Here is a 24,082-nt window from a genome sequence, read left to right as displayed (position 1 = left end):
ATGCATCAATATGTGGTGTTGCATTGTGTTTTGCATCACATTCTGTAAACACACAAAAACATCTGTGATATGCACCACCAGCTATTTCCTGCATAGCTGTGCATGGATTGGGCCTATTTAAGATAAGGAATGTTGGGCACACACAATATTATATACTATTATAAATATACCAACAGCTATTTTAAACTCACCTGAATACCCTTGAAAAAGCTTTTCTTCAAAGAAATATTGTACTGGAGCCCTGGGCGTTGTACCTGCTTGCTTGGACATACATGCATATGTGCCGTATTTATTTTTGTGTGTGAGATATATAGGCATACCACACTTGCGTATACATACATGCATGCGTACACTGCTGTTGAGATTCAAAAGTGATCCCATTCTTTCTCCCAAGAATTGTTCCACAAATAGCATTAACCTGGCTGTCCCTGTTCCTATGGTCATTGATGACACAGCTAAAGAACTTGGGTTTTATTTTGCTACTTGTGTGCCAGCATTCTATTTATTTCTCCCTTTTTCATCCAAAATAGATCTGGCTGAATTCACCAACCTGAGAATCAACTTCACACAGTTGACCCATTTTCCACATCAGGGATACCGCTTACCCAGTGCTTTCTATGCCTTAAATGAGATGCAGGTGCAAGGCAGTTGTTTCTGTCATGGACATGCAGATCGCTGTGCTACCCCTGATGTCTCTTCTGGAGAGCCCAGGGCTATGGTGAGAGAGAGAGAGAGAGAGGGAGGGAGGGAGAGGAAGGGAGGGAGGGAAAGAGGGAGGGAGGGAAACAGGGAGAGAGGGAGGGAGGGAGGAAGGGAGAGGGAGGGAGGGAGGGAGAGGGAGGGAGGGAGGGAGGGAAAGAGGGAGGGAAAGAGGGAGGGAGAGAGAGAGGGAGGGAGGGAGAGAGGGAGGGAGAGAGGGAAAGAGGGAGGGAAAGAGAGAGAGGGAGGGAGGAAGGGAGAGGGAGGGAGGGAGAGAGAGAGAGAAGGAGAGAGAGGGAGAGAGAGAGAGAGGGAGGGAGAGAGAGGGAGAGGGAGAGGGAGAGAGAGGGGGAGAGAGGGAGGGAGAGAGAGAGGGGGAGAGAGAGAGACAGAGAAGGCTTTGTTTTCTTGAAATAATTTTATGAAACTTATCACAGTATAAAATACAAATGAATATGAAAATAATGGGAAAATGGGAGGGAGCAGGGAAATGGGAAAGAGAGAAATGTATGGTGAAGGAGAAAACGAAAGAAAAGTATTGACTTCTAAGAGCTGAAGAAGCTTCTTGGATGAGAAGCGAAACGTCCTCAAAGAAAACCCAGAAAGTCCAGTTGCCTCTTGAAAAAAAGCCCCTTTGGGACATTGACTTTTTTAGTACAGTAGTATAAAATAATAACATTGTCTCAAGTTTTGACTTTTACATACTTAGTGTGTATTAGCCATTTGTATAACAACAAACTTAACTAAAAAGCAAAACCCAAAGTCAAAGTTTCATTCCCCCTCCCCCCCCCATCTAAAGCACAACATCCAGAAGTGGTTTCCAAGCAGAAACAAAAGGTATTCTTTTCTTTTATTAGAGCAGGCAATTTAGCCATCTCTGCTAATTCCATCAGTTTTTTCCAGTCATTCATCCATTGTGGGAAGAAACGTTGGTCTGTATAACTTTCTGGGTTCTCATTTCATTTTAGTGAGTTTGTGCTGCAATTTGATCTCTTTAGTGACAGATATGGTTCTACAAGTTTCTGCAGGTGTGCTAGAAATACGTTGTGTTTTTGAAAAGCAGAGAGAATTTCCTGCAAATTGTCAGAGGGGATAGTTTTTGCTGTCTATATGTTTTAAGATTGATTTCAAAAACAGTTTAGCCCAGTGCAGGAGTTAATCTGATTCAGAATGCATTTCTGACTGTCTTAAAGCTTTGTGCCCACCAGTTTATTTGGACTCCTGCCTTCACTTTCCTGGTGCCAGGGTTTAGACAAAAGTTCAAGTGCTTGTTTAAAATTTAATTTATTATATAGTTGAACACAGGCATCGAGAAAAGACAGGAAATCAGAAACTGGTACCTGCAGGGAAGAGACTTACCTGCTTTCTTTACCCTTCACTCAATAGCAGTTTCTTATACTCAGTGTTTATGGTTTGGGGCAGAAGAGATGAGGAGAATTCAATTTCCAGCCAGGTTGGAAATGTTCCAAAGAGCATCAAGGTGGGCAAATTTTAAGCTTACCAAAGTGTGTTAGTATTGTAAGGAAAAATTAAAGGGGGGGGGGTTTGAGACCACCCGTCTGGCCTGCCGGCTCCTTCTTACTGGTTTGCGTGGTTTGCAGCTGCTGCTGACATTCTGGCTTTTACACTGATTATAGTTTAGTCTTGCATCAAATTGGTAAAGGTCAGAAGTAGAAAAGAAAGTTGGAAGGGATCTGAGTAGTTGTAGATATCTGCAAAGGCTCCCCTACTAAAAGATCTCTATATAATTAGTGGTTATCTTGTTCATATGCTCCTTTTTCTTTCTTTCCACCATTTCACATTATGGTCAGAAGGACAGAAGGATCATTAGCTAGACAAGATGGTGGGCTTCTTACTGGAAGAGCCTCAACATTCCCCTTCATTTAGTAGCTTTTTGAACCTGCACTACTGAGGGGCGTGCACATTTTTTGTTTTCCTGGTCAGGTATGAACTAGGCTCGGTAACAATGCCTTCTAGGGCTAAATAGTTTGGCATTCAGAGTTAAATATGAACTGTGAGAAACAGCATCGGACTTTTACAAAAAGTTCTTTGTAATCGCATAGACAGAGCTGGAAAGTAATCTTGCAAACAAGCCAAAATGGAACTTGTTCTCTGCCAAATTAGGCTGAAAGAGACACAATGTAAGGAGAAAATGACTGGGAAACAACTACAGCAGCTGCCATTCTATTAAAACCAGGTTTTCTTTACATTCTAGGTCCATGGGCATTGTGCATGCCAACACAATACTGCTGGACCAAACTGCGATCACTGTGCATCTTTTTACAATGATCAGCCATGGAGACCTGCTCAAGATGATAATCCTAATGAATGTCGTAGTATGTATGCCTATCTGATTTCCCAGGAAGATACTTATTTAATAAAGCTTTCCAAAAATATAGATAGTATTCCTAAATATATTGGCATATGTTATAATTTCAGAAAACTTTGGAAGTGTCACTTGTATGACTTACAGAATCAGAAAAAGGGAAGATCGGGAAAAGATAACTGAACATAGACATAACCAACATTTAAAACTTTCAGAACGTGAGATATATTAGAAAAATATGTTCAGAAAACATATTAGAGTAGTTACATTAATTACAATATATATTTCCTCAGTGATTATGGAAAAGGAATGAATAGGTAAAAGTTAGAAATCAACAAAATGCACTTGTTAGTTCAGTAGAAAAATAAATTCAAGTTATGTGCCTAAAAAAAAATCACCAAAAATTGGTACCGAGGATTAAAGCTAATGTATGCGAATGTACGTAAAGTTATAGATATTTTATTAAATGTATTTATTGTAGGGTTATTATATTTAGGCTGCAACATTCTAGATAAGCATAAGATGGCAACAGAGATTTCTGTATATGGGCTTCAATCTTGTGTGATCCAGATATTTGCAGCCTAGATCTAATAACCTTGATACATAGATTTTTCTCTGATAGGTTTTTTTTTAAACTTCTATTATTAATAAAGAGACCAAAGTGCCATCTAGTGGTGAAATTGAAAAGTTAAAAACACCATTCTTTTTATTCAGCATTCCATGAGTTGTTACTTTCTTTTCTCTTTTAGTATGTAATTGTAATGGACATTCCCACAAATGCCATTTTGACCAAAGTGTATACCAAGCAAATGGGGGAAAGAGTGGGGGTGTATGCGAAGATTGCCAGCACAACACAGCAGGAAGGAACTGTGAATTGTGCAAAATAAACTTCTTTCGTAACCGGCGGTTTGATCTTGGCCATCCAGAGGTCTGTCTCCGTAAGTGGTGCTTAAGCCTTCTTTCAATTTCATAACACATTTCCCCAGAATATGTTTTGTTGATAAAAACTTCAAAAAAACCCACTTACTTTTTTGTTGTTTTAAAAGTTCTTATTTAATTTATTCAAAGCAAACAAGCAAAAGAATGGCAAAGGAAATAGAAAAATAAAATTCTAGGAAGTTCTTGGCAAAGTGATTTTTTTCTCTTAAGTAACCAATTCTGTAGAAACCTGAATACTGAAGGTTGCTGATAATACATTGAATTTGTGATGAGAACCCACTAATTGCTTCTTTCTGAAGACAGTTCTCAGATTTTCTGAAGCCTGAAAAATAAACACAGTTCAAGATTCCTTCTATATATTCCTGTTCCTCTTTCTTTCACCTCTCTTCTTTAGAACCAAGTTTAGGTTAGTTTATTTGTTGATGGGTTTTTTGGGAGGAAATTTTGATTTTATTTTTCACTTTTAGTATCCTGCTTTGGTGGTTGCATAACAGAAAAGTATTAGTTTCCTTTTGCTCCAATTCAGCTCATTGCTAAAAAAAATTATTTAGCAAAACAAAATGAATTCAAAAATACCCTGGCCTAATTTGAGAAATGAGGTGCACCGATTACAATAGAGGAGAGAAGAAACCAAATTTAGTTACTGGCCACTGACTAACTTGTGAATCCCATTTATTTATTTATTCATATGCTGTTTCCATGGGCTAATTTTAAATCACTATCAGATAGATCACTAATGGTTGTTCTTAACAGTAACTAAGAATAGTTGCAGAATCGAGTGGAAACACATCAGGCAAGAGAAGTGTGAATCACCAACATTCCTGCTAATTGGCTAATTCTCCCCAAAAAGGAAAATGTGTAATAAAATGTCTTTTCTGTTGCCAACCCAGCCCTGCTTTTCCTACAGATCTAGATGGGCTCAGGATCATAATCCATTTTGCCATTGCCCAACTGCCTACTTTGCTTCCTTTGCTAGTTTTTTTTTTTAAATTAAGATTAGAAGTTTTAAAGAAGAGATTAGATAACTATTTTCTGAAGTGGTTTAGGGTTTCCTGCCTAAGCAGGGGGTTGGACTAGAAGACCTCCAAGGTCCCTTCCAATTCTATTTTTTTTTATTCTAGAAGATTCATGATTAGGAACACTACTGCACTTTGCAATGCATATTATAATATCAGTAAGTCTTTATCAATGATAAGTGAAACATCTTTGGCTCTATTTCAACTCATTATTATTCTCTATGTTTTGGCCTGCAAAGCTTGAACATTAGGCCTTGTTCCATATCAGAGTTGGTTTTTTAAAAAATAATAATAATACAAGACTGTGCAGTCACATTTACATCTTAGAAGGGCAAGTAAAAGCAGTAAAGGGATAAATTAAGAGAAATTAAGAATAATAAATTCCCGTATAAAATTCCAAACCGTTCTTTAGTTTGATGTTGTTTCGATGATAGGGCTGCAATTTCTAAAAAAAAGTTATAGTTTTAACTTCTTTCTTTTCAGCTTGTGAGTGTGATCCAGATGGCACTGTTCCTGATTCTAGCTGTGATCGCATGAATGGTCGTTGCGTCTGTAAGGACAACGTGCAAGGAGACCGTTGTCATCTTTGCAAGCCTGGATTTACTCAGTTGACCAACTCTAACCCCAAAGGTTGCATAGGTAGGTTGAAGCCTGAGATAGATCAAGAGGATTTATTGCAATCGAAATGACTTGAATCATTTCATGGAGTGGCATTAGAAGACATGGCAAACCGATACGCCCGCATTGTGCCAAGATGCTGGTCTTATCCTCAGCATATGATATAAAAATAGTTTAATACTGATCACTTGTGTGTCACAAATGTACAGTATGTGGAGAAAGCTTTAAGACTTATAAATCTAAAAGAAGTTTGCATGGTTCAAATTTTAAGATGTAGTACCTCAGGAGATATCAGGAGGTATGTAAGGCTTAGGTTACCCTATGAATTACTGAGAAAAGGAAGTTGTTCAGTCTTCTATTTATTAATGTTAAAATCTAGGGTGACTTGGATTTGTTTCCAACGTTAGATAAAATACACACATATTCCTTATAAAATGTTCTGTATATTTTAAAAAGCACAGTTCTTCATTGGGCAGAAATTGACCATTTTGTTTTCCCTTTTCCATATGTTCAGTTATTTTTAGCTCATTGGCAGTTTATAAAGTTAAAATATGCGAGATTAGAAAATTAAATTTTGCTTATGAGATTGTGTGTACTCCCTTAATGAGTTTGCAATTATATGATAAATATAGAAGGTAGTGTGCCCACTGAAGCCCATTTCAAGAAAAGATGATCTATTTTTTCACATAACCAGTCCAAATGATTAAATTGGAACTTAACACTAAACTAGCATGCTTAATAAGGTTGTGAAAAGAAAAAGAAAGAGTGGAAAAGGCACAGATAGTTGTTATTGGTTAATAACTACAACTGCACCTTAGAAAACACACACACACACACGTATGTATGTATGTATGTATCAGTGGTGGGTTTCTACCGGATCGCACTGGATCGTGCGAACCGGTTGAAGAATGAACCCGGAAGTAATTTCCGGCCCCGCCCCCTTGGCGTTTTTTTTGCATCGGGGCTGACTCCCCGCCGCCACTGCTGTTCCTTGTCTTCTGGCCCGTTTCCCAACTGGCCTTTCCTCGCTTGGAGGGCTTTGGAGGGAAGCTTCTGCAGAAGCCCGGGTGAGTGACAACAAGTTCCCGCCGTTACGAAGTCTCGGAGGCTGTAATTTTCTGAGCTGTGCGCGCGCGCCTGTTTTCCACGGCGTGGAGCAGCAGCGAGGCTCTGCGAGCCCGGCAATGACTCAGGATGCCATCCGGGAAGACGAGGAACGCGAGGGGGGACCATTGACGGCCTCCGCAATCATCGCTCGCCTCGCAGAGCCTCGCTGCTGCTCCACGCCGTGGAAAACAGGCGCGCGCGCACAGCTCAGAAAATTACAGCCTCCGAGGCTCAGAACGCTTCGGAGGGAAGCTTCTGCATAAGCCCGGCCGAGTGACAACAAGTTCCCGCAGTTACGAAGTCTCGGAGGCTGTAATTTTCTGAGCTGTGCGCGCGCGCCTGTTTTCCACGGCGTGGAGCAGCAGCGAGGCTCTGCGAGGCGAGCGATGATTGCGGAGGCCGTCAACGGTCCCCCCTCACGTTCCTCGTCTTCCCGGATGGCATTTGGAGTGATTGCCGGCCACACAAACCTCGCTGCTGCTCCACGCCGTGGAAAACAGGCGGGCGCGCACAGCTCAGAAAATTACAGCCTCCGAGGCTTCGTAACGGTGGGAACTTGTTGTCACTCGGCCGGGCTTATGCAGAAGCTTCCCTCCGAAGCCCTCCAAGCGAGGAAAGGCCAGTTGGAAAAGGGGCTTTGCTCCTGCTCCGGGCTGGAGGCTTCCCTCCGAAGTCTTAGGATGTTCTGAGGAGCCCCCCAAGGAAAAACGCCGCTGCCAGGTAGTTAAAAGTACCTCTCTGATTCTGTCAGACTCTGTCAGTCTCTCTCTGATTCCCTCTCTCACTCCCTCTCTGTTCCTCTCTCTCTCTGTCTGTCTGTCTCACTCACACACACACACACACTGTGGTCACCTTGTTGAGTGTTCCAATCACATTTGAAACACTCAACAACTGGCCTGCATTTATGGTATTTTGCAGCATTCTGCAGTCATAGGACCAAAATATATGGTTAAAAGCATATATTTTGGTCCTATGACTGCAGAATGCTGCAAAATACCATAAATGCAAGCCAGTTGTTGAGTGTTTCAAATGTGATTGGAACACTCAACAAGGTGACCACAGTGTGTGTGTGTGAGTGAGACAGACAGACAGACAGAGAGAGGGAGTGAGGGAGGGAATCAGAGAGACTGACAGACACACACACACACACACACACACAGAGACAGAGAGGGGGAGGGAGGGAGAGAAAGATAGAGAGACACATACAGAGTGAGTGATTAAGTGAATGAGTGAGAGACAGACACACCCACATACACAGAGTGACAGAGAGAGAGGAAGGGAGGGGAGAGAGACAGAGGGAGAGACAGAGACAGACACACACACACACACACACAGAGTGAGTGAGAGACAGACAGACACACACACACAGAGTGACAGAGATGGGGGAAGGAGGAGAGAGAGACAGAGATACAGAGAGAGAGACAGACAGATAGACACCCAGAGAAAATGACAGAGGGAGACAGAGAGGGAGAGAGGGAGAGAGAGAGAAAGAGCCAGAGAGAGAGAGAAAAAGAAAAAGAAAAAAAGAAAGTGGGAGAGAGAGATGAAAGAAAGAAAGAAAAAGAACTTATGACCACAATTGAGCCCAAAATTTTGGTTGCTAAGCAAGAGCATCGTTAAGTGAGTTTCACCACATTTTCCAAGTTAGCCATGCCCACCTGGTCACATGACTGCCAAGCCACTCCCACTAGGTCACATGGCCGGCAAGCCACTCCCACAAAGGAGGCCACACCCACAGAGTAGGTTCCAAAAAAATTTGAAACCCACCACTGGTATGTATGTATGTATGTATGTATGTATGTATGTATGTATGTATGTATGTATGTATGTAAAGAGGGAGGAGTGAGCTCCCTCCCATATTTGGGCATACCAGGGGTTGTAACACAAATACATACCCATTTCTCTGGCTTAGCTGATAAAAGGAGAAGAGCCTGTGGTGTAGTGGCTAACAAATCTGCCTAATATGTAACACATCCCAGGTTCAAATCCCAGTAAGGGTATGGCTAGCTAAATAGCTTGAAATGGATCCATACTAGTCTCCCTTTATTTATTTATCAGCACAAATACAACACAAATATATATATACCAGGGCATACCAGGGGTTGTAACACAAACACACACACACACACACACACACACACACACACACATGAGAGAAGCAGGCAAACAAACAAAAGTCATCCAACAAAAAGGGAGAAAAGTGGAACCAACCTTCCAATCATCTTTGCAAGTGGCTGGGAGGACTGTAAATACCTGGAGGAAGTCAGATCAACATCTCCAGTAGAACCTGCCAATGCATGGAGTTGAGATAAGTAGACAGAAAGGAGGAATGCCTTGCTCAGCTTTGTTGTGCATAGATGGCTAATATAAATTCCTTGTTTGTAAATAATGTCCCAAAGGTCCTTTTCAAAAGGGGCAACTGGACTTTCTTGGTTTTTTCACTCCTAATCCAAAGAGACGTTCAATCAGAACTGAAGAAGCTTCCTTGGATGAGAAGTGAAATATTTTCAAGGAAAAAAACCAAGAAAGTCCTGCTGCCTTTTGAAAAGCACTTTTTGGACAGCCATGACCTGTATGCTTGAGAATTTTCACAGACATTTGTAAATAATGGTTTGTAGCTTTCTATGTTATATGAACTCAAACAATTGTAACTTAATTAATAAGCAACTCATGAAGAAGTGTGTGAATCAGGCCATAGCTTCACCACCTTAGATTTGCAATAGACGTTAAATCTAACCTTGAAGTGGTTTCGTCTTTTAAAAGTTAAAAATTGCCAATTTTATTTACATTCATATTTGCAGATCCAGGTGTTTCTTTGCCAGGTTTCAATAGTGAGAACTTGAATATGTTTTAAGATAAGCTTCAACTTGCTAAACTAATCTCACTTCTTACATGCAAATTTTAGAATGACTCTCATTCAAGCAGCATCAATCTCTTGTGCAAATGTTGTTTTGATTTGAACTTCAGTCAAGTCACAAGCAATAGCCATATGTGAGCAATAATGCCATTCTTCAGTTACTCCCCAAGAGATGGCAGTAAGCAACTGTTAAATTGAATAAGGCAAACAAATAACATAAAATCCCAGAATTTTTTTTCGTCCTAAAAGCCTGGCTTCCTATCTACCTTATTAGTCTAAGGAAAAGGAAAAAAAAATAGAATTTATACTACGTTTCTGTCTAAATGTCACAATACAGTAACTGGTTAGTAGAGCATGCACACAAACATCCTACATACTCTTAGTTTGACACTATACTCCAGATACCAACATTTATAATTCTTGGATTGGAGATTTCAGTATTTGTGTTTTATAATGGTTGTCTTCAACCTGCAGTGAAGGTTAACGCCCCCCTCAGATTAAAGCTCCAGAAGTAGATGTAACTATTCTGGGTATTCCTTCTGCTCAACTCCATATTTTTTAGGAAAGCTGAAACAAGAAATAATGTAGCTGGGGAAAAGGGGATCCTGGAATCAATGTTCCTAATTTATTTCCTGGAAGAACTGCACAGCATTTTATTCCTCCATCAAACTGTTCTAATCCCTTTCCAAAAGGCATCTAAACTCATAGAAATAACTATGGTGTGGCAATGAATTTCACAAATTCAGTGCATGGAGCAATCGAGTAGGGGAAGGCAGCCTGAAAACTGGCTCTTTTGCCACCTTTGACTGCTGTACTCTAGAATTTTGTCTCCTCAGTCTGATGCTATGGGGTGTCAAAAAGCTTTGATACTTCCCCTTCTTCCTTCCAGCAGTTCTGACAAGGCAGCTGGCTCTATTTTGTTTTTCAGAGTGTGCCTGCAACATGTTGGGCAGTCGCAGAAATGTGCCCTGTGATGATGAAACTGGACGCTGTTTCTGCCTTCCTAATGTGGCGGGAGAGAAGTGTGATGAGTGTGCTGTGAATCACTGGAAAATTGCAAGTGGGGAGGGCTGCTGGCCTTGCAACTGCCACCCTCAGAATTCACTCAGCCTTCAGTGCAACAAGGTGGGCACCGCAAAGAAGAACGAGAGCAACTGCTTTCAATTCGTGAGGGTGGGAAGGCAGAGGAATATGAAACCATCGCAATTCACAGCTCCAAAAGCTGGGCACTCAACAGTCTGTTCCTGAGAGGAAGACCGTTTTGTTCTTCTGCTACAGAAGCTTCTAGATGATGCTGAATCCTTCAGTCTCATCCACATAAAATTCACAGGAAGAAATTTTTTGAAAGGAGCACTCCTTTGAGGTTTTCCCATACTATCTTTCATTCTTTCTCTTTAGCACAGTGATTCCATTGAGGGGTGGGAAATAGAATAGCTTCCCAACTAGAAGCCTGACATCTTAGAACATCTTTTCTTAAACTTTATTGTTTATGAGAGAGTGATGGAATGTCTAACAACCTTGGGACCATAAAGAAAGGAGGAAAACACTACAGAGACAAGTCCTCAGTTCTGGGGAATGAAAAGTGTGCGAAAGAACCTAAGAACGCTAGGTATGAGTAGATCTGGAGAACTGTTTTGACAGGCCTTCAAGATTCTGTGTCTCCTCAATCTGATACGATTACTAGAATAAAGATCATTGAGAAATCAAAGTGTTTCTTATTTCCTGCCAGTCTCGGAGGCTTGATAGGTTCCTAGAAGCATTCAAATGAGATTGCTTCTGCTTTTTTTTCCTCCTTGAAAAAAACCATGGAAGAACTGCTGGTGCCATCTGCAGCTCTGTACCTCAAATGGCAGCTTTGATTTAGGTTATGTTACTGACGTTCCTAGCTGGAAGAATTGTGCCTGAATAGGCTTTGAATAAAGCACACGGAACTTGGGAGTCATTTAAAGCTTAGAAGCCATTTAACATTTAGACTCTTCTCCTGCCTTTCAAGTGTAGTGGAATTGTAATTCTCAGGAAGACTGGCTTCCAAAGGCTGGACTGACTAATTCTTAAAGCAGCAATCCTACTTCAATATCCAGTTGACAAAATCTACATTAATCGGAAAGATCTAGATTGTTGTGATGATTGAACTTTAAAACTAAGCAAGGATTCAGCTGTAGATGCCTCTTGTTCCAAAGCCAACACTAGGCTTGGAACAAGACTTTACCCACCAGAAGAGCCTACTTTCTTCTGTGTCACAGCTTGATCTCTACCCTTCAAGCCCCCTGTGGACTGCTCTGTTCTCCAGATTATTGGACAAAGCTTTGTAGTTCTGTGTTGATGTCCTTTCCTCAGTGACATTTCTGTTTTTCTTTGTAGTTTACAGGGCAATGTCCATGCAGGGAAGGCTATGGTGGACTGACATGCTCTACTGTTGAAGTACAGGAATGTCCACACCAGACATTTGGAAATGTTAGGACAGGATGTAGAGGTATGGAAAGTTGGGCATATCTGCTTGGAGACTTCTATGTATCTCATTGCTAATCATCTGTCCTCAACATCAGGATTTTTCTGTTGACATCTGTTTCTGCTCTAATTCTTACCTGGGATTTGTAACCATTTACTTTCCTTTTGACTTCCTCCTACTTGTTTAGCTTATTTATTATTTTCATAGTATTCAATAGGATGGAAATTTAGCAAACATTTAATAACAAGCTTATCTATTCTAGTTTGGATATGAAACGAGAACCCCCCCCTTAAAAATATCATGTATAGGGGAGAATTATGTATTTTTATCCAGTCAGTCCTATTATTTTAAATTGTGTAAATTTTTAAAGTACTGTAAGCTGTCGAGAGAGGATTTTTTTAAGTTGGTCAACTTGAAAACCTACACACACACACACACACACACACACACACACACAGACGTAGTATTTTTGCCTTCTGCTTCCTTTCTTCTTGTTTAGAAGGATTTCCTTCTCTGTAATGTGAATTTAACTGTAAAGTGAATTTAACACTTAGAAAGATAAATATGTTACATATCTTATAGATAATACATTTTAGCATTTAGTCTCCTTTTCTGCATAATCCCTATTTTTGGAATGGACAATATAATACTTATAGGTATGAAATATGCCTGTAGTTACTTCCTTTATTGGATTCTAGTTCTCTATCCAATTCAATTCAGTTCAAACCTTTATTGTCAGAGTACAACATGTGTACAATGAAATTGGCTGAGCCTCCCTTTGTGCAACCCCTCAACACAATACAACTCACAGTGAAAGACAAAAAATCCCTAGCCCAGTGAATCCTACTAACAAACACCCTGTCCTATTGCACCATGTAAACGTATTGCACATCACATTGCCCTACAAGTCAATTGTACTATGTTGTTATAGGGTTATTTTTCATTCAGGAGTTTGACAGCCCACAGATAAAAACTATCCCACCTAACTTAATTTCTTACATCTTTAATCATATCATATATCATAATGTAAATAATGCACTTATTATACACTTATAATACAGTAAATAATACACTTATTATATAGTACCACCTCCAGTATCGTTTTAATTTTTAATAATAGCCGCCTAGCCATTCCAAGGGGAAAAACTGAAGGTTCATTTTAAACATTTCACAGTGTTCAAAAAGTATGGCCTGCAAAAAAAAAAAGGGGGGGGGAAGACCCAATCTGATAGGGAGCAATCTGGAGGCTACATGGGTGCGTAGAAACATCCCAGTAAAGTAGACTAGAAACTGACTAGAACTCTGTTTTATTAAGATAGGCTATAGCAACAAAATCTTGAAAGCGGTTGTGGTTTTCTTTCTCTCCCTCACATATCCCAGGGAGTTAGGAAGGAAGGAATAGCCTGATTCTCTTCTCAATAATATTTCTCTTTCCAGAGCTTCAAGAATGCTTTCCCCCCTTTTGTTTATGTTTCTGAATATTTGTTTGGCTGAATATTTCCATAGCACTTTGTAGATAGATAATAATGTCATCGGTTTGTCTCCTGATAAAACGATGTTTTTGTGGATTAGCTTGCTCTCAGCTTGCTCCTACAAAATGCTTTCAGATGTTAAATGACCTGTCGGCTTAGATGGTGATGATGTTAATGATAATGATGAATGAATCTACTGAAGGTTGAAGGCAATATATGAGAACAAACCTCTAAGTAATTGTTGGTTGTTTTTTGGGGGGGCTGTTTTTATAGATTGTGACTGCAATTTCCAAGGCACAGAGGTAATGGGCTGTAACAAACTGACTGGTAGCTGCCTTTGCCGCTCTGGGTTCGCAGGACCCCAGTGTAACCAGTGCCAACGGGGCTACTGTGGCAACTATCACCAGTGTGACGCCTGCCATCCTTGTTTTCAAGCCTATGATGATGATATTCAAAGGTTTGGCTTACTTCAGGCCTCCTTGAAAAGTTCAACACAGCACTTGCAAGGAGGGACAATGACCTCTGGCTACAGTACCCGCCTTTTAGAAATGGAAAGAAAAATGCAGCACATTCAACAGATGTTGGACAATCCCCTCATTACTGAGCAGGGACTGGACCAGGTGGCCAATACCATTGCTACAATAAGGTAAGCTTGCTTTTTCTTTAGATTTACCAGCACCAAAAAAGGAGTGATGACAACACCCCCCAAATGTACAGAAAATAATGTTTCAACATTTGGTTGTTAAAAGGAGTTTACTTGATTCCATTCCAACAAAAATCACAAGCACTGTCTATGTTATGGTTAGGGAAACTGTGTTGTGGTCCTCCGATGAAAAATGAAAATACAAATCACATAACACTCATTTGTTTCAGAGTTTATGAACTGTAAAACACTGCTTCTTAAGTGCTCTCTAAATGAGTGTAATTCTGAACAAAATGCTTCTTTATTCTCTGCCAACTTTAGCCTTTGTCTATTGACATGCAAAAGCTTTCGAACACCAATTTTGTTGCTTCCTATGTTTACATCTTTTCCCAGCTTAAAATGCAAGAAAGACATGGTCTCTCTAATCTGTCAGACCAATCAAGGACTCCATGACTGTGTGATAGGTCCCTCCTCATGTTGCTTAGCAACTGCCTTTGGTTTTGGAGATAATATATGGCTATTATGACTGATAAACAATGAGAGTCATATCCTTTCAGGATTTATCTACTCCTGCTATCTGAATTGATGGCTGTTACTATAGCTTGTGGGAATGAGTTCCAGCTACAGATTGTATGACAAAATGATTACTTTTATCTGCCCATGTTATTCTAAGCTATCAGAGTAGTCTATCACTTCACCTTTCTTAAGCCCCCAGAGCAGAGAGGTAAAGATGTTACATGATGCCCTGCCCTCATAAATGTTATTTTACATGCCTTTCAGAAAGATATTGCTGCCTTTGCTGTGACTAGATTGTCCTAATATTTGAGGAAAGCAATCAGAGAGGAGAGGTAATAATACAGAAAAAATGTGTATATAAATATTATATTTCTTGTATTAATTCCAGGCAGACCATTGAAGGTTTAAGCTCTGAAATACTTCTTGTGGATGAAATCTCTTCCCTGTCCATAGATATGGATGCTCTTGATAAAAGCCTGTATCTAATCACCGAACAATACCAAAATAAGAAGGCCCAGTTTGAAGCCAGTCGCAGCATAGATCTCTCAGGTATAACCCTCAAGTTTCAATTGCCAATGACTTTGCTATCTGATTAACTATCTTTCCTATTGCAAATGCAGAGGACATCTAGTTGAGAATGTCTCCCTTCAAATTGTTGTTGGCTTGCCAGAAAGAGTGAGAAAAGTCTTAGAAATTCATCTTCTGATATTAAATTAAAATATCACAAGTTTCTTGGGGGGGGGGAGGGAGTCAGCTGTGAAAGTACATCTCAACAATTGAAGGCCTAAGAATTAATAACTTATACCTACAATTACCATATTTTCTTGAAAAAAAAAACACCTCCCAAAAGGTCCATAATGTAAAAATGGTTTTTAATAAGTTTGTTTTACAAAAATTCATGAGCAAAACCAAGAAAATAAATAATTAAGTTAAACAAATCTAATGGCTAGCTTTCTGAAATAAAAGATTTCCTGTATAATAAAGGACATATAGTAACTCTACTTATACCAGATAAATGTGCCCTTTTTACATTGTACACATTTTCTGCTTGTCTTTTGAATAAAGTTACTGCCATATTCTGATTCAATAACAATATTGTTTTTAGTTTTAGATATGATAGAAAGCAGGCATCACTGTTAATTACATTTTCATTCATCCTACTATTTCCACAGGATATAATTTTTCTGGGTTATATAGGACTTCAGTAGTCTAAATATATTGACTATGGATGATAGTAGGACAAATAATTAAATTCTTCCCCAATTGCTGGCCCTATTGATAAAGCCTGAAGTAGCCACTACAGGAATAGTAGTGCCTTAAGTGTTTGTTTATACTGCATTCTTAATTGGTCTTCTGTATGTAAAATGGTATGACTCCTTGGTATAAACTGATGGAAATAAAATCAGTTTAAGAAAGCTCTTTCTATGTTTTAGCTTCTGCCTTTGCTTTAGTCATGGTGATGGATTAATATCACAGTACATCCAAAATGTACTTCCCACAATTCCTGATTTGTGAATCCCCCTTACCCTTTACCCCTTCCATCCATTCTGGAAAACAAGCACAATTTCTTTCTTTTTCATGCCTGCCTCTTTGGAGACATGTGGTTTCTATGGATCAGGGGTGAAATGCTACCGGTTCGGGCCAGTTTGCACAAACCGGTAGTAAAATAATGCTAAAAAAGTAAAAAAAGTTCCAATGATCATCTGTGCAACAATCAACTGTGTTGTCAGAACTTTTTTTTACCTTTTTTTAGCATTTTTTTTACTACCTATTCACCGAAACTGGTAGTAAAAAATGCTTAAAAAGGTTAAAAAAATCAGCTGTGCGACAATCAGCTGTGACTGATTCCTCCTTGTTTCAGGGGCCATTTTGTGTGAACTCCAGCAGCTTTTACGTTGTGTATGAGTCAGTTGTGCAGCCATGCCCACCTGGTCACATGACCACCAAGCCATGACCATCTGGTCACATGACCACCAAGCCACACCCACCAAGCCATGCCCACCAAGCCATGCCCATAAAAGCGGTAGAGAAAATTTTGAATTTTATCATTGCTGTGGACTCTAAAACTAACCCTAACCCTAATCTTATGTATCAATCCCACTCACATTTAACTCCTTCCGATATGATGCATCCACTGATGGATCAGTAAAAAAAAGAAGAAGTAATGCACTACCATTTGATCATTTGTTTTCCTGTCACATGAATAGGAAAAGAAGTTGGCAGAACTTGGTAAGGAAGGATGAAAGGTCTACTGTTTCACTCTTTCATCTGTGGGAGGGAGGGAGGAAGAAAGGAAAACATGAAGGAAAGGAAAGAAGGAAGGATTATAAGGGAAAACTGATAGAACTCTTGTCAATTTAATCTGGTTAAAGATACTGTTTACTCTTTAATCAGTGAAGTTCTTAAAAAAAATCTTTTTTTTTAAAAAAAGCCAAACCATTCATTGTCTACTTGTAAACTGGTTAAAGAAGGAAGGTGCAGAATTTCCCCAGTATGGAAACCCAGATTAGAAGAAAGCAACTAGTAGTGGTAGACAGTAGGGAGTTTCAGCCACAATTAACAGTTGTCAGTTGGAATGGACGCATGTATCTATCATGAAATAAAGCACAACAGGTGAACTTCACATCATCACGTATCCCAGCATAAATTGAAGAAAATAGTTTTGATGCATTGAAATCAATGACATATATAGACTGCTTTCCCAGTAAGCTGGTGGTGGGTAGACAAAAATATTGTGTTTCCCTGTCCTCAAGAAACATTTAGTAGTGCATACTCATGGTATGTTACTCTGGTTATGTATTATTAAAACCTGGTCACCAGATTGTCTAGTTCATGTGGTATATCATCTCATCACAACAACAAGTTGGACAGTTGCTTATATATCCCAAGAACAAGTTGCTAATTGTGCCATATTCACTTTAAAAAAATGTCATATATCTTAGAATAGTTTAAAGAAAACTAATGTATAAAACAGCATAGTTTGCACATCCCCTCCCTACTCCCTGTAATCTGAAAGTCAGAGTTCTGCTGCCTTGAATTCACATTTGAATTCATTTATGGCATGATAGAAGCCCAGAGGTGCCTTTAGGATCATACATGAACATACTGTATGATACTAGGGAAGTAAAAGTAACATTTTAATTCTATATGCCTTGTTGCTATGGCTTTTCCTGAAGTGTCTGTGGGATAAAGCTGAGAAAAACAGTGCTGCCACTTCACGATACATGCCTTTTATGGATATGGTGACTCAACAGCCATAGAAAAATATTTTCGTTTCTACTGAAGGTTTTTTTCTGCACAGCAATCTCAAGTTCTTTGACACATATTCCTAAACAACCAGAAATGAATCTGGCTTAAGGAATCCTTTTCTGGATATCAGCCCTTTCTTTTCCTGACTGAGTTTATCACAACTTAATATTTACTCTGTAGTTGGTACGAAGATGCAGAATTGATGTCCTAGCAGTTACAGAGCACTATTCCTTTTCAAACTTCTGCATACTTGGGTTTGCTGAAGAAGCATTTTATTACAAATTTAATTAACTTTGTTCTTATAAGGCATTTCTGTTTTCTGGAGATTTTACCCTTCAGAAGTGGTTGAATGAATACTTTTACAATTATCTTGTGTTACATTTTAGAGGAGAAAAGCAATCCTAAATTCAGAAGGCTAATTCCTGTTAAGTCTCTTTTTTTCTAGTTTCTATGGGAGACATATTTGCTTGGCTATTATGACAATGCTTGTGAGAGACAAATCCTTTGTTTTCATCTAGTTAATCAGTATTTCAAGGTTTTTACAGTTCTGTTCTAAAAAGGACTCGGGGCATTCTTCTGTTTTTGTTTCTTTTTGTGAAGACTGATAGGATTCCGAAGAAAATGGGTAACATTTTCTTTGGCTTGGAGAAGATATAATGAAGAAAATATCTTCTTGGATTTTTATAGCTCTGTTGTTGTGAAAGCCCCCTTGAAAAGTGGTAATTCTTCCTTAGAATTTTTGTCAAGAGCAAGATTATTCAACTAGGTAACTGGTCAGTTCAGGTTTATGAAGCTGTTTTGCTTCCTTTCTTCTGTAATGTGACTTTTAAAAGTAAAATTTAGTACTCAATGTTTGAAGGCGGGGAAAAAGGATTTTGATTTGCCATCAATTCCCACTACATTTCCCTTTATTCCCACAGGGGCATTCAAGGCTATCAGGTCTGCACACGTCACATCCTCCAATGCCAGTGCACGCATAGCTGGTTCTTCTGGACTGCTTGCTGAGTCTCTGGAAAACAGGAGAAATGCCGAGGAGCTCGAAAGTCATCTTCTAGACCCTGATTCAGGATTTGAAGTACTGCAGAATAAAATGGCTGTCGCACCCAACTTGACTCCAGTCATTAATAAGGTAAAGCTAATGCTGTAAAGTAGATCTATTTGTACAAATGACAAAACTGAGACCAATTTATAGATTCTGTTTAAACCCATTTACCTGCATTTATACTCATACCTACATGTTAAATATAAATATAAATAAATATAAATATTTACATTTATAAATTTATAAAATATAAATATACAAACACACACATGTGTATACACATACACACACGTATGCACAGTGGCTCAGTGCCTAAGATGCTGAGGTTGTCGATCAGAAGGTTGGCAGTCAGTGGTTTGAATCCCTAGTGCCGTATAATGGAGTGAGCTCCTGTTACTTGTCCCAGCTTCTGCCAACCTAGCAGTTCTAAAGCAAGTAAAAAATGCAAGTAGAAAAATAGGAACCACCTTTGGTAGGAAGGTAGCAGCGCTTCCTGTGCCTCCGGGATTGAGTCATGCTGGCCACATGACCATGGAGACGTCTTTGGACAGCGCTGGCTCTTTGGCTTTGAAATGGAGATGAGCACTGTCCCTAGAGCCAGAAATGCCTTGTACGCATGTGCGGGGAAACCTTTACCTTTACCTTATACATGTTATAAGATTGGTTGTAATTGATTAGAAGCAATGCTAGTGTAGAAGAAGAAAGATTCATGAATTAGTTTTTATGTTTTCTCAGACCCAGTGAATATGTTTGTACAGTTAAACCAAGGCTTACATTTTAAAAATAAAGAGGCATTTGTTCTCCAAGGACACTTGTTCTTCCAGAAGTATGCAATCTGTAATTACTTTATACCTCGAGGGAAAAAAGTAGAAAGTCCAAAGTACCATAATAAATAAGGGATATTAACAGTGGAAACCAGTTTTAAATTTACAGATTCCATCTCTCCCTTTCTCTCTCTCTCTTTCTCTCTCCCTCTCCCTCCCTCCCTCCCTCTCCCTCCCTCTCTTCCCATCTCACACACAAACCCCAATACAGATGTGTTGTAATTACAGGAATATGAATGCATATAGAAAGAAGCCCAATGCTGCAATATTACATTGTCCTTTAAGACATATCAAACTTGCATCATGAATACTGGTTATGAATGAAGAATCAGAATAACATGTTGATGTTGGTATCATCCAGCCACCAACACTCAAATATCTTTTCTAAGACACATCCTTGCTGCTTTGAATTTGTTCTGCACTGGAAATCTGTGGAGAAAAAGCATTACTTAGATTCTGTATACATTTTGCAGTACATTCAAGCCATTTAGTAACATGGTTGTGGAAGACTACATTTTATTTGCAGCATAGTCACACTCCTTCAATAGACAGCAGTAGTATGGAATTTTATTTGTCCCCCCTGACCCTTGTCATGATTCTGCTGGAGAGGATGAAGTGTAAGTCACATATGCAGTCCTCAGAAACAACTTGATTCTGAATGGATTCTGAAGCATTTTTAGGTTAGAATTGAACTTCTTGGTTGCCATGACGTTGGCAGGTACCCAAGCATATGTATTTGTGCCTTCAAGCCACATTTTGACTCCTGTTGACCATCTGGAGAAGTTTCTCCAGTGTCTGCAGTTTTCTTGGCAAGATTTTTGAGAAGTGGTTTGCCATTGGTTCCTTCCTAGAGCTGAGAGAGAGTGACTAGTCAAAAGTCACCCAGCTGGGGTTGGGTCTATAGTGACACTACAACCCACAGTCTCCCAGTTTCTTGCCTGATGCCTTAATCATTACACCAAACAGGTTCTGAGCATATCTTCACTGATTCTAGCCATATTTATTTTGGATTATTGAACTCTATGTGTGTGTTGAAATGTATGAAATTTCCAGGTGAAATCAAACTTATTTCCACATAGATCCAATAAATATGAGTTATTTAATTTCAGTGCTTCTTTATATGATAGCTGCCAATGAGAGTAACTTTAAAAAGATATTGGACAAATTTACCTATTAGCAAAAAGTCATAGTGATCATACATCATTTCTTGTTTCAGAGTTGCATGTTTCTGAATATCAGCTCCTGCATAGTTTGGCCAAAAAAGAATGCATCTTTTTTTTAAAAAAAATCTTGAACTGTAAGAGACAATGCTCAACAAGATAAGTCTGTTGACTGATCCAATTGGGATCTTATGCTTTTGAACTGTTAAATCTTGAACTGTAAAAGACAATGCTCAACAAGATATGTCTGTTGACTGATCCAATTGGGATCTTATGTTTTTGAATTCAGATCTGCTTTTAGTTATAGTTTTACCTAAAGGCAGGAGGGTTGAATTGGAAGGCAACTAATAAGTGGCAAGTTAGAAACAATACACATGAAGAAACAAACAAAATAAGTTCACTGAATTGTATTAGAAATATTTGTACTGTAATTGACAAATCTTCATTGATCATGTGACGTTTTCTGCTAGGTTTGCAGTGTTGTGAGATCAGAAGTTTGCACTCCTGGTGAATGTATCGGGTATTTGTGTTCCCATCAAAATGCAAATGAATGTGGTCCAGGTATGAGCTGCAGAGGAATCTTTGCACTTTCCGGCAGTTCCATCCAAACTGCCAGGAAAACCGCCCAGGAATTCCGCAATTTTAACAGTCAGCTCCAGGAGACTGAACAAATGGTATGTATTTAGAATGGAGAAAGCAAAAGGGAAGGGAAGGAATATTTATTTCAAAAGGTGATCTTCTTTAATAGGCTTGATTAAAATAATGTTTGGGTATTTTCACTTTGGGTGTGTGTATTTATTGTTGTTACTTTTCCCCCTGAGCTTGTGAATGATTATCAGGACATGCAACTTGGAAAAAAATATTTTAAACTCTAGTCCTATTTATGTGACTTGTCAATTGAAATAATCATCTACCTAGAAATGTTGAAATGTTTTGTTTGCCCTTGTGAAAAGGAGCACAAGTAGTCCTTGAAGTATAACTGTTTATTTACTAACTATTCAAAGCTACAACAGTACCAAGAAAAGTGACTTAAAATAGGTCTTCACACTTGACAACCATTGCAACACCTCCACAGTCACATAATCAAAGTTCGGGTACCTGGCAATTAGCATATCTTTACAATGGTTGCAGTGTCCTGGGTGATGTGATTGTCATTTGTGACCTTTCCCAGCATGCTTTCAACAAGCACAGCTAATGTTAACTGGATTTGCTTAACAACCATGTTTCACTTAATAGCTGCATTAATTCTCTTAAAAAGGTAAAGAAGATCATAAAATCATGTGTAACTCGCATAAAAATCATCTTGCTGTGCAATGGAAACTGATGCCCGTAATGTTCCTGTAATCTTAAATTTTTTTAAAGTTTTAAAGCTATTTTTATATACAATTTTTATTGCTTTCAAAATCATAACAAAAAAATATAAGAAGCAAGAAAAACAAGTCGGAAAAATACATGCATTATAAAAACATAACAAGTGCTTAAACAACGCCATTCATTTTCTATTTGAACATTAAAATTTTCCATGCATTATTTTTAACCAGAAACTTGCATCTCAAATACTAGAAATGAATGGGGTAAATAATACCCGGGCGGGGGGGGGGGGGAATGAATATTACTGCTTGTGAACCCATCTGGAATAATGTTGAAACATTTAGGAGTTATATTAAATACCATACGGAAATGGAATCTGTCTCACCTATTAATAGATCAGAGCTGCTGAAATAGCTTCCAGCAAGATTCAGACAAATGCCCAAAACCTGAGAAATCAAATGAGCACCATCAGGACACAGATAGAGGCAGATATTCAGCGCACTCAGCAGTTCATCCGTCAAGTTCGCAATTTCCTATCAGGTAAAAATCAGAAGTTCCAATATTTTAACAAGCCATACCTTGTCTCTAGTCAATCTCTTTGCTCTATGTAATTAACTTTCTTGTTGCACCTGCTGTTACTCAGAAGCCAAATTCAATGGCGGCTTTCCTACAGGGAATCTTTCATGAAGTATCTCTTCCCATTAATAGAGAATGTATTCTCATCTGCCCAACCCTTGACTAGCAGTTGGAACTCTTAAGGGGGACGTCCTTCCCTCCTAGGGTATTCAAGAATCCATATATACATATACATCGTGTTTGTGTGTGTGTGTGTGTGTGTGTGTGTGTGTGTGTGTGTACACCTCCTGCCTCTAATTATGAACATTTTTGGAGCATTTACTTAAATCTTTTGAACCAACATACAGAACCATGAACTGGATACTGACTGATACAATTCTAAGCTATTGACTGAGTAGTCCAGAAAACTAACAATTCTACTCCACTGCCAAAATGTACTCTGTTTCTGTTTTCTATAGATAGTTGCTTGGGTCAGGATTTCAATCCATTTAACTCCTCTCTCTATCTTCTACTATCTTTTAGCTCATGGATTAGATCTCCCAATTGCTTCTCAGATACTATAGTGAATTTTCCAGCTTTTTTCCCCATACTGATTCAGCTGCCAATGGTGGCTTATGCCTTTTCTTATTTGCTGCTTGCTCATGGATAGCTTTTCTGACAGCAGACTCTTCCTTTCTTTCCTACTATTCTTGGACTTTTAAATCTATTTCTGAGCCAGTCATCTTTCTTACCCCTTCCAAATTAGCTTTCTTTCCACCATGTAGTCACCTATCCCTTTTCCATGACCTTTTGCATCTGGATCTGGAGTCTACCACCTTGATGTCTTTTGACTGACTGCATCTGTCATGACCTTTATGAGACAGATGGGTACAGGGAGATAATTGATACCGAACATGTTTGTCCCCAACAATCTAAAACTAATAGGATTGTCAGTGCTTCTAACAAAGATGTGTGTGCAGTTAAGAATATTAAGGTTGCGGTTAGCAAAAATCAAGCTTTTGAATGTGTGTGCCATACTATGTGCACTAATCAAACAGGTGATAAGGGTGAAGGAGAACTCAGACGCAAAACATGAGGTCAATCTAAAAGGAGTAAAATGCCTATACACTAATGCACAAAGAATATGGAATAAATGAATCTAAGTACATTAAGGTAAATGTGATATTGTTGCCATTACAGAAACTTTGTAGGATGAAACCCATGAATGGAATATATAGCTACAGAGATCTAAATTGTGTTTTTTAAAAAAATCTTGAATAAAAGAGGAGGTTGAGTTCT

General features: G+C 39.0%; 1 protein-coding gene across 1 annotated transcript in view; it reads left to right on the top strand.

Annotated features, from left to right (window-relative positions):
• LAMB3 (laminin subunit beta 3) overlaps positions 1-24,082 on the top strand; it is a 62,127-nt gene that overhangs the window by 27,544 nt on the left and 10,501 nt on the right. Inside the window, exons 8-18 of the mRNA XM_081948050.1 lie at positions 531-718; positions 2,915-3,035; positions 3,775-3,963; positions 5,464-5,619; positions 10,491-10,687; positions 11,924-12,035; positions 13,757-14,129; positions 15,031-15,191; positions 18,812-19,020; positions 21,388-21,591; positions 22,624-22,768. Of these exons, the coding sequence (XP_081804176.1) occupies positions 531-718; positions 2,915-3,035; positions 3,775-3,963; positions 5,464-5,619; positions 10,491-10,687; positions 11,924-12,035; positions 13,757-14,129; positions 15,031-15,191; positions 18,812-19,020; positions 21,388-21,591; positions 22,624-22,768 (2,055 nt within the window). The remainder of the gene's footprint in view (positions 1-530; positions 719-2,914; positions 3,036-3,774; positions 3,964-5,463; positions 5,620-10,490; positions 10,688-11,923; positions 12,036-13,756; positions 14,130-15,030; positions 15,192-18,811; positions 19,021-21,387; positions 21,592-22,623; positions 22,769-24,082) is intronic.

Source organism: Natrix helvetica (genome assembly GCF_964273705.1).
Source record: "Natrix helvetica genome assembly, chromosome: 3".
Lineage (NCBI taxonomy): Eukaryota > Metazoa > Chordata > Lepidosauria > Squamata > Natricidae > Natrix > Natrix helvetica.
This window is presented reverse-complemented; position numbering and strand designations above follow the sequence as displayed.